This window comes from Eumetopias jubatus, unplaced genomic scaffold (assembly GCF_037043125.1).
Source record: "Eumetopias jubatus isolate StellerSeaLion01/CBP00866 unplaced genomic scaffold, mEumJub1_p1.0 scaffold_8, whole genome shotgun sequence".
NCBI lineage: Eukaryota > Metazoa > Chordata > Mammalia > Carnivora > Otariidae > Eumetopias > Eumetopias jubatus.
This window is the reverse complement of record NW_028274814.1, coordinates 77,289,607-77,303,429: the sequence shown is the minus strand read 5'-3', so window position 1 is coordinate 77,303,429 and position 13,823 is coordinate 77,289,607. Positions and strand designations below refer to the sequence as shown.

Genomic DNA, 13,823 nt, shown 5'->3' with positions numbered 1-13,823 from the left:
GCAAATACTATCAATCAAGGAAAAGTAATCTAATTTTAGATAACTGGAAAAAGAGGGAAACACCTCAACTTTTTAAGTGATAATCAATAGCAAAACTTGATAAAGATAAAGTCAACTAATTTCATTCTCAAACATAGTTGCAAAATTCTTAAAGAAAACTGTCTCCAAAAAAAAAGAAAGAAAAGAAAACTGTTTCCTACAATGTATTAAAAATATAATACCTTATGTCCTGAACAAAATTGAGTTTATTCCAATTATTCAAAGTTGATTGCACATCAGAAAATGAATTATGTAAATGACTACATTAACAGACAAATGAAGAAAAACCATATGATCATCTCAGTAGATGCAGGAAAGGCATCTGTTTTATTAAACATGTACACCTGTCTGTAACTTTTAAAAATTTTTAAAAAATTTTCTCAGCAGACCAGGGATAGAAATGAACTTCCTTGGGTGCCTGCGTGGCTCAGTTGGTTAAGCGACTGCCTTTGGCTCAGGTCATGATCCCGGAGTCCTGGGATCGAGTCCCACATTGGGCTCCCGGCTTAGCGGGGAGCCTGCTTCTCCCTCTGACCCTCTCCCCTCTCATGCTGTTTCTCTCTCGCTTGCTCTCTAATAAATAAATAAATAAAATCTTTTTAAAAAAAAGAAATGAACTTCCTTAAGCTATTAAAGTGATTATACACCAAAACTCAACAGCAAATATCCTCCTACAGAAGTGAAACAATAAAATTGCCTTCTAAATCATAAATAAGCCTAGGTAACCATTATCCCTACTTTTATTCAAGATTGTACTTTATTTCATTTAAATTTTAGTAAGTTAACATACAGTGCAATATTGGTTATTGGTTTCTGGAGTAGAATTCAGTGATACGTCACTTACATACAACACCCAGTGCTCATCACAAGTGCCCCCCCTTAATACCCACCCCCTGCCTCCATCAACCCTTAGTTTGTTCTGTATCATTAAGAGTCCCTTATGGCTTGTTTCCCTCTCTCCTTTTTTCTTTTCCCCCTTTCCATATGTTCATCTCTTTTTTTTTCTTAAATTCCACATAGGAGTGAAATCATATGGTATTTGTCTTTCTCTGACTGACTTATTTCACTTAGCATTATACCCTCTAGTTCCATCCACATTGTTGGAAATGGCAAGATTTCATTTTTTGATGGCTGAGTAATATTCCATTGTGTATACATACTTAAGATCGTATTGAAGATGGGCGCCTGGGTGGCTCAGTTGGTTGAGCAACTGCCTTCGGTTCAGGTCATGATCCTGGAGTCCTGAGATCGAGTCCCACATCGGGGTCCCTGCTCAGCAGGGAGTCTGCTTCTCCCTCTGACGCTCTTCCCTCTCGTGCCCTCTGGCTCTCATTCTCTCTCTCTCAAATAAATAAATAAAATCTTTAAAAAAAAGATTGTATTGAAGATCCTAGAAAGTACAATAAAGCAAGGGAAATTGGTATAAGAACTGGAAATGAAAGCGCAAAACTGTCTTTATTTACAGATGGCATGTGATGGTCTTCATAGAAAAACTAAAAGAATGCACAGATAATGTATTAAAATTCATAGGTTTTAACAAGGTTACTGGACACAAAATCAATATTCAAAAACTGAATTGCATTCTATATACCTGCAAACATATTAGAAAATTAAAATTAAAATTAAAATTTTATTTTATTTTATTTAAAATAAAATTTAAAATTTTATTTATCAAAATATAAAGTACATAGGAATAACCCTACTGAAAACAGTCAATACTTCATGGAAAGATGCATATAAATTTATGGAAATGTCACTAGAGAAACTCTAAATAAATGGAAATTATAATATAGAGACTTACCTCATAAAATGTTGTGGATGAGAGGTTATAGGGAAGTGAGGAGACCAATAAACCTTCCTTCTTAGAATATCAATTGAAGGTATAGAAATAGCTCTTTTTAAAGAACTTGACAAGTTTGCTTTTTTTTTCTTCAGGAGTTTTTGGATGGATATCTGAAGGAATGTCAGACATCTTGTACTGCAAAGGTCAGTAACTTGAAGCTTAGTTTTTGTGCCTTATGCTTTAAAATCATGTCTTCCTCCAAACCGAATTATGGTCCAAAAATGCCCCAATTAAATTAGATTTTTGTAAGACCCAGACTTGGTGATGGTGGTGGAAGTATATGGTAGAGTGCAGAGAAAAAGCCATTTTTCCCGCACATTTAGAATGAGTCAGGACTCAAGCATCATAAATTTCAATTTTACAAGAGTCCAGGCTTTCAGGAGTAGAAAGAAGAGCTTTAGAGGGTTGAGGGCATGTGAGGACAAGTGAGGTTCTTCGGCTTATGCAGAATCAAATTCAGTAGTAGGCAGGCGGGATTTTGGAAGAACAGTGGGTGGATCAGAAGAAAGAAGGTTCTTCCAGATTTCAAGAAAGGAAGTGTGAGGAAAAGGCAGAGGATGGCGATTAGGAGGGGAGCATGTTATCAAGGAGAGCTTGTGACTGTGTGTTTTATCACCCTATTGACAGCACTGAATAAGGTGACTGGAGCAGAGTGGGTACTCAGCCAATGTTCATTGTTGTGTTGAATGTAGCATAATGGTATGAAAAAGTACTTAACTGGGGACACAAGAAATGCTGCCTACATCATCAGAACCCCTAACTGTAAAATTAATTCCAAAATAAAATTGGTAGACCAGAGTTAAAGGGCTCCCAGATTTGAAGTTGAGGACATGAGGATAATGATACTTGCCGGGCCCCTTTGTCTATCAAGTCATCTGGTAAATGGAGTAGAACTTTCCTGGGAAACCCTGAGACTATTCCAGACCTTCCAGGCCACCTGCCATGGACATAGCCTCACAAGGGAGCCTTGGGATGAACTGGTATAAGACTCTCCCCAGGGATCCCGTTAGAATAGTAACACTTCACAAGAGATAGTTGGCCTTATTACAGTTGGCTCCCAACAGGAACCAGTTAGCTCACACCTGCCTGTGTGCATGTCCTCCTTGCCCTATAAACAAGCTGCTGGTTTGCAGCAGAATTCACTGCACCCTCACTCTATGCCTGTGGATCCCTCCTCTGGGCCTGAGATCAGCACAGCCAATGTCATCACCTTCATGTACCAAAGCCCGTGGAGAAGGTCAGTGAATGTGCTCACTTCTGCACTGAAAGCTGCCCCTGACGCGGTTGGCATCCATCAGAGATGAATACCCCCTGGCTCCCTCAGGGACCACCTGTGTTCAGATCACACCAGAGCTCTGCACACCGAGGTTATGAAGGAGACTTCATTAACCTCCACCTTGTCCATTTCTCCCTCTCTTGATGCCTACCTCTGTCTCCGCTTTTCCAATTCTCTCCCAGCTACTCTGTTCTCTCAATCACCCCTCTGAGGTTCCATTAGGCTCTCAGAGTCTGCGTACCAGCCCTCATGGCTCTGGCTAGGGGGCACCTGGCTTGCATGTGTCTATTGGGGCCAGTTTGTTTTGCGAAGACCTGTCTCTAATTGCTGCAGAGAGGGAGACAATCCAATCTTTCCATTTCTTTCATTTCTAGAACTTGAGGGAGAAGAACCCTAGCACCTGGCTAATTAGTTCTGATTCCACATGACCAGGGAGCCATGCCCAGCCTGCCTGGTCAGCCTCTCAGTCTCTTTTTCCACATTTGGCTTTTCTTCTCATATTTTTCTGTGCTGAGATTTGGGTCCTTACTTCTCTGTCTCTTGATGTGCTTCTCTCTATTCCCTCCCCCAAAGATCCACCTGTTCATCACTTTTCCACATATACACCATCTTGTCACATATGTACACTCTTTTCCTATTTCCGTCTCTCTGTTTCAGTCCCTCTAATCCTCTCTTTGACTTTAACATTTTTCCTTCTTTTTGTTTTGTGTGGATGGGCTCTCTCCACTATCTCTAGGATTACCTTTTCTCACTTCTTTCTTTTTTCAACCCTTACTCTTTTTGTTTGCGTGTGTCAGTATTTTCTATTTATTTGGCATTTTTCCTTTCTTGTTCCCTGGAGAAAGAGAGGCTGAGAAGTGACTCAAGGATGATCCTCTCTTAGAGATTGTGCTACAGAGCTTGAGGCTGATATGTTTTGCAATGTTTCTGGAAGCCAGATTAAGAGAAAATGGGACTCACATATATGGGGGAAAACTGAGTTAGACGGAAAGACCCTCCTGATAGGGAGAGGCAGGAGCCATTAGGATGGAGGAAATCCTCCTTTCTCTGGGTTTCTGCATGTGGGAAGCTGGACAGATCTTTACAGTATTCCTTCCACATGTGAAGTGAAACCACAGGGAGAGGGAGAGGAAGCAAGAGATCAGAACTGTTTATTGTCTAATCTGTGGCAACCTCTAATTACGTGTTATTTTAGTTAATCCTTGTTTTATAGGAGAAAAAAGCTTGTGTCTCAGCTAGCCAAATCGACATTGTAATAAGTGACAGTGCCAAGGTTGAATTTCAGATATGCTTGCCTCCAGAGTCCCTGTACTTTACCCTGTTAGCCTCCCTGCTTCCCTATAAGGTGATAGATCAGGTTCCAGATGGTTTTTGAGTCTTTAAATATGTAACAATTTGCCTTTAAAATCATCCATTTCTTAGTGCAGGGATCTTTCTGTGCTTCAGCTTTGTTCTATTCTATTGATACGCATCTCTCTCCCTCTCTCCTCCTCTCTCTCTCTTTTTCTCTCTTTCTTCTCTAAGCTATTTAGCGTCATTCCAAATTTCTTTCAGGCATTTTAAATAGCAAAATAGCTGAGATTAAAAAATGCCACAGAACAGCTGAAATTATCCAATCTGCCCAAGTTCAATAATTCTTGATTACTAAATTCTCCTCTTCAATTTCATATACACAGGCCCTCAACATTCAGAGGAAGATCATTAGGCATACCTTTACCTTTGCATATCATTTCCTCTCTCTTTCCCTTGTTTTTTGGGTTGTTTTACTCATGAAGTTTCCATATCGAAGGTGACTATGATAAGAGAGAGGAACAGCGAGTGTACTCTGGTTTCATTACAGCTTCTAATGTAAATTCACATTAGGGCGCAGACAGTGAATGGGGAAGGAGGCAGGAGATGGAGGCAGGCAAAATATGGAGTTAGAACTGCAGCTACGATATGAAATTGAGGTTATTTTTGGTAATTCCATTATTTGTGGTGTTTCCCATTGGTGCAGATCAATAAGGGTCCTCTGGGAGAGCGTGTGACCTTCATTTACCTTTTGGACATCACAGGAATCTAGCCCATGACAGGCATCGGGCATGCCCAGCCTTGGCACATTTATAACCACTTGGCCTTGGCCAGGTCATCGTCAGGGACTGCAGGGACTGCAGACAGCCTCAGTTTCACAGAGATATGGAGAGACTGAAGTGGATCCAGGAGCAAAGAGTGGATCCAGGAGCAAAGCAGTGTAGATCCTGAAGCAAAAGGAAGGCAGGAGACTAAGAAACAATGAGCGCATTTAGAACATTTCTACAATTTAACTCAATTGGATAAAATCTCTGCTGCAAGCCAGTTATTGACAAGGCATGGTGAGGAGCAAAGAGACTAACTACTCCCTGCCCATCTCACTTAAGAAAAGGGGTATGGGAATGAACTTAAAATAGAAAAGAGGGGAAATGGTAGGTCTAGAGAAACACTTCTGAAGCGAGTTCCTAAGAAACTGAGATGGGTTGCTAAGTTGTAACAGAGTTGCCAGCAGAGGCCTCTAGGGACTCACACTGATTAGTTGCCCTTCCCTACAAGTCATCTGTCCTCCAAAAATCTTCTCAGTCATGGATCCATATGCTTTTGTTTGTACAACTTTGTTAGGTTCTTCATGGCAAAAATTTCTTTTCCATCGCCTTCCAATTTTATTCCTAAATTCCTCAAATTTCATACAGCTGTGTTACTGAAAATCATGGAGTTCCAAAGTCACTTCTCAAATTTTAAAATCTTTAGGGGCACCTGGGTGGCTCAATCACTTAAGAATCTGCCTTTGGCCAGGTTGTGATCCCAGGGTCCTGAGATCAAGCCCCAAGTGCGGCTCCCTGCTGAGCAGAGAGCCTGCTTCTCCCTCTCCCTCTGCCCCTCCCCCCCGCTTGTGCTCTTGCTCTCACACTCTCTCTCAAATAAATGAATAAAATCTTTTAAAAAAATCTTTAGAAATGCCACAATTACAGGGCATTCTGAATAATGCAAAAATCAGAAGGAAAACAATTATTTTTTTCTGGCCACGCAAGGTTCTGTTTGGTAAGGGCCTGGGCTCTTTCTAATGATGGGGCTAATGCAGTAGGATGCAGAGTAAGGCCTGGCAGACAATGGCTCTGGTCTTACAAGGTCTTTCTAATTTCACTTTTTGCTCCTGGTGAAGGGTCTCAGTGTAGGTTACTGTCTTTCTAATATTTCTAACGTGAGACACCACTCAGCTAGATACAACTACTTGGTTCTCTTCCTCCACAGATAGGTGGCGAAATCTTCCAAACTACTCTGCAACTTGTGTATTCCTCTTGATCTCTGGTTGTGGATGACCCGCATCTCACTAACAAGGAGCTCTGTAGATCCTGGTTGCCCTTCTCGTTTAGCAAGGCTAATTCTGGGGCTCACCCTTATTCCTTTCTAGAGGTTTTCATCAGGTCTACACTTTTTCTTCGTTTTTTAATTTAAATTCAATTAGCCAATGTATAGTACATCATTAGTTCTTGATATAATGTTCAATGATTAATTAGTTGCATATAACACCCAGTGCTCATCACATCACGTGCCCTCCTTATTGCCCATCACCGAGTGATCCCATCCCCCCAACCCCCTCCCTTTCTGCAACCCTCAGGTCTATATTTTTGAATGATTAATGGCCCTTCTTTTGCTTTTTCAAATCTGATTTCTAAATCTTCATTGTTATTTAACAAAGAGAAATTGATTATCCACTTTAGGATGAACTGTAGCTTGTCTGAGCAAGAATCAGGAGGGTGGATGCCTTTGCCTTCCTCCTAAAGACTGCCTGTTGGTCTAATCCTATTGAATTAGGAGAATTTTCAGCCTGGCTCTTAGTTCTCAGCCTTGAGAAGCAGTGGAAATCTTCACTCAATTCTCAAAGAAGCCCCAATGAATTAACATTTTTTATTTTATAAATTTGATTTCAAAATTATTGGGTATCAGCCATTATGAAATTTGGGGCCTCCAATTGATCCATGCATTGTCCAGTTGGGGACAGGAATTTCTATCTTCCTTACTAAATATTGAGGAGAAACTGGTTTTCATCACTGAATCTATCCTTTATATCACAATAATCACATACCTACTAATAATTCAATTTACTAAAAGAACATCTTTTTAGGGCCACTTTCTACCTCTTAAAGCCTTTCTCAAAGTTTGGGTATAATTTCAACTTTCAGTTTCAGACTTTCTGGGCTTAATCCATGTTTCTGCTTACATCGGCCATTTTTTCTTTTATAAAAATGCACTTTTCCGGGGCACCTGGTTGGCTCAGTCGTTAAGCGTCTGCCTTCGGCTCAGGTCATGATCCCAGGGTCCTGGGATCGAGCCCCACATCGGGCTCCCTGCTCAGCGGGAAGCCTGCTTCTCCCTCTCCCACTCCCCCTGCTTGTGTTCCTGCTGTTGCCATCTCTCTTTCTGTCAAATAAATAAATAAAATCTTTTTTAAAAAATGCACTTTTCCAAGAACAACCTCTGAATCTGTCAGTCATTAAGCAGCTATTCTTTCTGGAGTTGATGTTTTTTCTTCTTACACACTTTTTCCTTGAGTATTTCATTATTTTATTACTCTGAGATACCGCAGTATTTTATTGAAGCCCTACTAGAGCTCTTATCCATATCATAGTACAGTTAAATTGTAAAATATCTCTACCCTCAACTGTATTGCATGCTCTACCAGAACTTAACAATGCTTAGAAATACATTTTTAATTTGTAGATTCAGTTTTTAAAAGGCTTCAGGCATTTTGAGGATTTACATTTATTTTTATTTTTTTAAAGATTTTACTTATTTATTTGACAGAGAGAGACAGCGAGAGAGGGAACACAAGCAGGGGGAGTGGGAGAGGGAGAAGCAGGCTTCCCGCTGAGCATGGAGCCCGATGCGGGGCTCGATCCCAAGACCCTCGGATCATGACCTGAGCCGAAGGCAGACGCTTAACGACGGAGCCACCCAGGCACCCCGAGGATTAATGACATTTAAAAATGTAAATGTCTTGGGGTGCCTGGGTGGCTTCGTCGTTAAGCATCTGCCTTCTGCTTGGGAAGCCTGCTTCTCCCTCTCCCACTCCCTCTGCTTGTGTTCCCTCTCTCGCTGTGTCTGTCAAATAAATAAATAAAATCTTTAAAAAAAAGTAAATGTCTTAACTAATATTTTTTATTTATTCAGTGACCTAGAAAAGGAAACTAGATTTGTTGAGCACTTCCCTACTACAAATACTGTTCTATGTGATTTACATATATACATATTTACACACACACACACATTTTTGATTGAATAAATTTCCTCCTAATCTTCACACCAACCACACCAACAAATATGTTTTTCTTCATTTTACTCTCAAGAAAAATGCTCTCATGCACACGTTTTCATACAACATTTCAGAGATGCATGGACAAACTGAAACATATCTTCAGACTCCCTAGAGCTCCATGAACCTCAGGATAAATATATTCACCATAAAGTTTTTCTGCTCAGAAAAATAATGGTTTTTGGCTTTCAAGTCATGAAATTATGTATTTAATCCAAAAAGGGAAGGGGTTAGAGTATGCAGAAGAGAAACCAGATTTCAAGCTGTGTTAGATTTGAAATTACTAAAGGCACATTTTATTTACAGCAGACCTGCAAGAAGATAGCCAAGCCTCACAGCTTTCTAAGAATCTACATGATTTAAATAAGGCTGATGAGTTCGTTTACAACTTAAGTGAACCAATCTCATTCCTAAAACAAACATACTCTTCAGAATAAATGAATGATACAGTGCTGTGTTATATTTTCTTTCCTGTGGCCATAGCATGCTAGGAAAGCTACAGGAACATTGTGGCTAACTGTTGAAGGTATTCAACAGTGTCCTAAGCCACTCACTCCCCATGGGACGGTGTGAATGAGGAAGAGAAAGGTCAAGAGTGTTATGCTATCACAATCTATCCATGTGGAAGGAAACATCAGGAATATGGAAGAACTTATTCCCTACCTACCCCACCCCTAACAGTATCTAGCATTGTGTTCTCTAACCCCATTAAGTCTACAGTTAACCATAGGGTGTAAGATATTAAAACAGTCCTACTTCCACCTTCATGTTGGCTGCTCCTCCAACACAAATCACTGCTCTGTTGAGAGGCTCTTGGAACTTTGGAACAGTTCTATTTTCCTTGCAAGTGGTTCTAAAAGGGATCAGAACAGTAAGCCACCTCTGAAGCCAGTCTAGACCCACAGCTGAAAACTTATTCCCTATTCCTCTCTCCTTGCCAAACTGTGTTCAACTACATTGTCCAACATAACTTAACAGAGGTTCTTCAATGAGATTAAATTATATCCTTAAATTACAATAAAAAAATGGCATGTGTGAACTACTTTATAAATTATTATTAATTTAAATGAGATTACAGACCCTTGACTCTTTAAACAAGAAGTCCAAGGGATCGTGAGTGGTTATTTATATCTGTACCCTGGGCAGAAGAAAATCCCATGGTCCTCTTCTGGTTTAACAGAGAAATCTCACAAGTATGTGTGTGTGTATATATATATATATACATATATATCTTTCTGAAAACAGATATCAATTTAAATACTACGATGGCCATGATTAAGGTCACCAATAAAAATGATATTTTAGAGGTTCACAGTTAGGTTTAGAGCACATAGCAACAATTTCTGATGTCCAGTCTCAGAAAATTCGTTGTCAGAAATAATTACAAGGACATGTTTCATCTTATAGAATAATATGAGATTGTCTGCAGCTAAAGGAGAATGAATGTTTTCTTATTTTCTTGCTGGTGTTTTCTTCAAGTAACAATTAAGAGAGCATGTGATTTTCAAGTCAAGGTGCTAAAATTCAATTAGCACTGGGACAAAATTAAAAGTCCTGAGAAGGTCAAAACATACACTGAAAAAGTGGGAGCAAGTAAGCTTATTAATAAGTGGAATATGTGAGTTAAAGTACAGTATATATGTAACTTAGTATTATTATTTAAGTAAACATTCATCATCTATGGTATGGACGTTGAAGAACTAATGAGGCCATCATCACAACTCTCTTCCAGAGTGGTCCACCAGATCAGACCATCCTCCCTGGACCAGTTCTTCAAACACCGTGGGATTTTCTCTATTATTTGCTGCAGTGATTCAGTGATAAACATCATCACCAGCCAAGCAACAGAATGAGGTAGGATGTGATTTTCAAGTCATTGTCCTATTTATTTATGCAAATGCTTGACTGATTAACCCCGGTGGTTAACAGGGCACTAGATGCCAGGTATCACGGAGTATTCTTTTCTGGCACAGTGAACCACAATAAGCATGTATATACTCCTACAGATCCTAGTGCTTTCTTAGGTTGAAATTTAGTTTCTTCTTGGACAAGCCCCAGGCTTGTCTGGAGCATAGCTCACTGCCTTCCCTTACCTAGACTCTGACCTTAACCCCAACATGTCCATTGGGCCCATAATTCCAGGCCACTTCTGGGGTTAAACATTGCTCTCTGACCCTCCCTGCCCTTTATCGGCCCCGAAGAGGAGAAGTTCTGGGTACAAGTTCTAGGGGAGCATTCCAAAGTATGGATGATGGGAATGGCCTACTGCCTTGACCTATCAGGAATTCACCTACAGGGAATCTAATGTGGAAAGGAGTGGCAGTTAACGGGGTAGTTCTCTTCTGAAATAAAGATAGGCAACATGAGTTGCTTAAAGACATGGAGAAGAGAGGGGAGTCCAACCAGAGGTAGCTGAATGGCAGACAGCCACACCAAATATGAGAAAAGGAAAGGGAGAAGAAAAGAGTGAGAAGTGGAAGTGGAGAAAGGAGGGGGAAAGACTCCCAGAGGGGGTAGAGTAAGAATGTGTAGAAAAAGGAGAGAAAAGGAAACAAAGAAGAGTGGTTGACAGAACTGAAGGTTAAGAAGGAATATACTAACCATCTATAAGCATCTGAAAGTGGAAGGGATCTGATATCTAACTCCAAGACAAGATGAAGAGTACAAGAGAGATTTAATATGAACATAATGACTTCCTAAAAGTTATAATAATGAGAAAATAACATGAGAATTCTGAATGCTCATTCTCTGATTATGGGAAAAGAACAAGACTTATCCGGGAAGATCAAAGTTTTCTGAAGGTCCATTCCAGAAAGGCTGAATTTGTGCGCTGCTCATAGCTTCCTTTGTCTCACAGCAGTGGTTGCATCCTTTCCACCCAAAAGTGCTTAGCCCTAAGTCCCAACCCCTGTAGGAAAACTGTCTCCTATTGGGAAAGCATGTGAGAGCTCACAACCAGGCCCCATCTCCAGCATGCACTGCATGGATGGTGGATACAGCAGCATCAACCACCGGGAGAGGGAATCTGGTAAGAGGGTGGATGACTGGGAAGCATGGCTGTTCCCAGAGGTATGCAAATCATTCTCACCTAAGGGGCAATGCTGAAGGCTAGAATGTTACTGTTTCCTCTGAAACTTCAACCCATTATTTTAAATACATATACTACACTGAGCATTTTTTTTCTTCTAGAAAAATATGTCTTTAAACCTCTCCCAGGTGCTTCCTAAATATGATCGTCTATAAGCTAACAGCCACCATGCTCTTCCCTCAAATACTCCATTCCTCAATTTCTTAAACCTTTCTTTCCTCATTTGGCATGGGTTCCAGGCCCAACCATCTTAGTTTAACACCTTTGAACACATTTTGGTTAGTGGCTAATCCTTCAACATTGTGGGCCCTGGAGCAATTGCAACACTTCATTTGAGGCCTGACCAAACCAGAATAAAGTATAACCATTGCTTCCTCAATTTTTGATATTACAATTCCATGTATGCAGTCTCTGGTGACCCTGGCATCTTCACTGCCCCACAACATTGCCAATTACATAGTTTACTAAAGTTCCAAGATGTTCACCACCACTCATTGTTCTTTTACAGCTGGATCTCTGGGTCCAAGTGAGCACCTCACAGTCCCCTACAACTATCTCACCTGTGCCTTTCCTGTCCTCCCTCCTCAAGCAGGTCCAAGACAGTGGACCTAAGGAACGGCAGCACAGTGACAGAGTTTATCCTCGTGGGCTTTGAGCAGAGCTCCTCTTCCACTCGGGCATTGATCTTTGCCCTCTTCTCAGCCCTCTACAGCCTTGCCATGGCCATGAATGGCCTCATCATCTTCATCACCTGGACAGACCCCAGGCTCAACAGCCCCATGTACTTCTTCCTTGGCCACCTGTCCTTCCTGGATGTCTGCTTCATCACCACCACCATCCCACAGATGCTGATCCACCTGGTGGCCAAGAACCACATTGTCTCCTTTGTCTCTTGCTCGACCCAGATGTACTTGGTCTTCTCTATGGGTGTGGCCGAGTGCATCCTCTTGGCTTTTATGGCCTATGACCGTTATGTTGCTATCTGCCACCCACTCAGCTATGCCCAGATCATGAGCCGGCAGGTTTGTGTGAAGCTGGTAAGCACTGCCTGGTTCTTTGGGCTGATCAATGGCATTCTGCTTGATTACATGACATTTCGTGGTCCGTTCTGTAGAGACAACCACATAGAAAACTTCTTCTGTGAGGCCCCCATAGTGATCGCTCTCTCTTGTGGAGACCCCCAGTTTAGTCTGACGACGATCTTTGCCGATGCCATCGTGGTGCTGCTCAGCCCCATGGTGCTCATTGTCATCTCCTATGCACGCATCCTGGCCTCCATCCTTGGCAGAGCCTCCTCCTCAGGTCGTGGAAAGACCTTCTCTACTTGTGCTTCCCATCTGACTGTGGTCATCTTTTTCTACACCTCAGCCATGTTCTCTTATATGAACCCTCGCAGCACACATGGCCCTGACAAAGACAAGCCTTTTTCCCTCCTCTACGCCATCATCATCCCCATGTGCAACCCCATCATCTATAGTTTTCGAAACAAGGAAATGAAGAGGGCCATGGTGAGGGCCCTTGGGAGGACCAGCCTGGCCCAGTCCAAGTCTGTCTAGTGGGAAGCCTCCTGGAAGAGAAGCTCCCTCCCCCAGCCCTGACAATTGGGTAACTCTCCAATGCTGAAAGGCTCTAGGAAAGAGCATTCATAGTTTTCTTTCTACTAGCATCAGACCTGGAAGATTATGTTGATGTCTAATGCTCATCTGTCTGATTTCACTTCAAGTGTTGTTTTCTCTTGGTCCTTTCTCAGGATAATTTGAGACTTTCCTACTTTTTTCTTCTATGTTGTCAAAACAGGATCTTATAAGACATATATGTACTTGATTCCATTTCATTTTATTTGTACAGTACTTTTACACGCTGTTCCCAGCCTGAGTTTTGCATATACATTTAGAACTAAAGTTTTCTTCTCTTTCAACTTGTCATTTTAGTCTTCTTTTCTTTCTCAAATTCCACTCTCATATCCTGAATCCACCTTCAACCACCCCACCTCTACATAAGAAGTAGTGGGAAAAGTTAAGAAAAAGGAAATTAGGGAGCAGTGTTGATAATTAAGAAAAGTCAGAGAAAAGAAGAAAATGAAAAAGATCATCAGCCTGAACTCTGTATCTTAGCCTCCACTAGCCCATGAGGGAGAACTTGTAATGGCATTAAAGTGCCACCATAATAATGCATTCAACTTAAGTTTATGCTTGTGTGTTGTTGAGGAAAGGAAGGTGAGAGAGGCTAGTGTGTCAAACCCCTTCTCCTAAAT

The 13,823-nt window shown here is 41.2% G+C and overlaps 1 protein-coding gene across 1 annotated transcript; it reads left to right on the top strand.

Annotated features, from left to right (window-relative positions):
* Window positions 1-12,165: 12,165 nt before the first annotated feature.
* OR10AD1 (olfactory receptor family 10 subfamily AD member 1) lies at window positions 12,166-13,125 on the top strand. The gene has a single exon (XM_028123112.2). It carries the CDS (start codon window positions 12,289-12,291, stop codon window positions 13,123-13,125), a length of 837 nt encoding a protein of 278 aa, XP_027978913.2. The 5' UTR covers window positions 12,166-12,288.
* Window positions 13,126-13,823: the final 698 nt, after the last annotated feature.

What these genes read in the sequence shown, in the direction of transcription:
- OR10AD1 (XM_028123112.2), top strand. Translation starts at nt 12,289, where the DNA reads ATGGCCATGAATGGCCTCATCATCTTCATCACCTGGACAGACCCCAGG.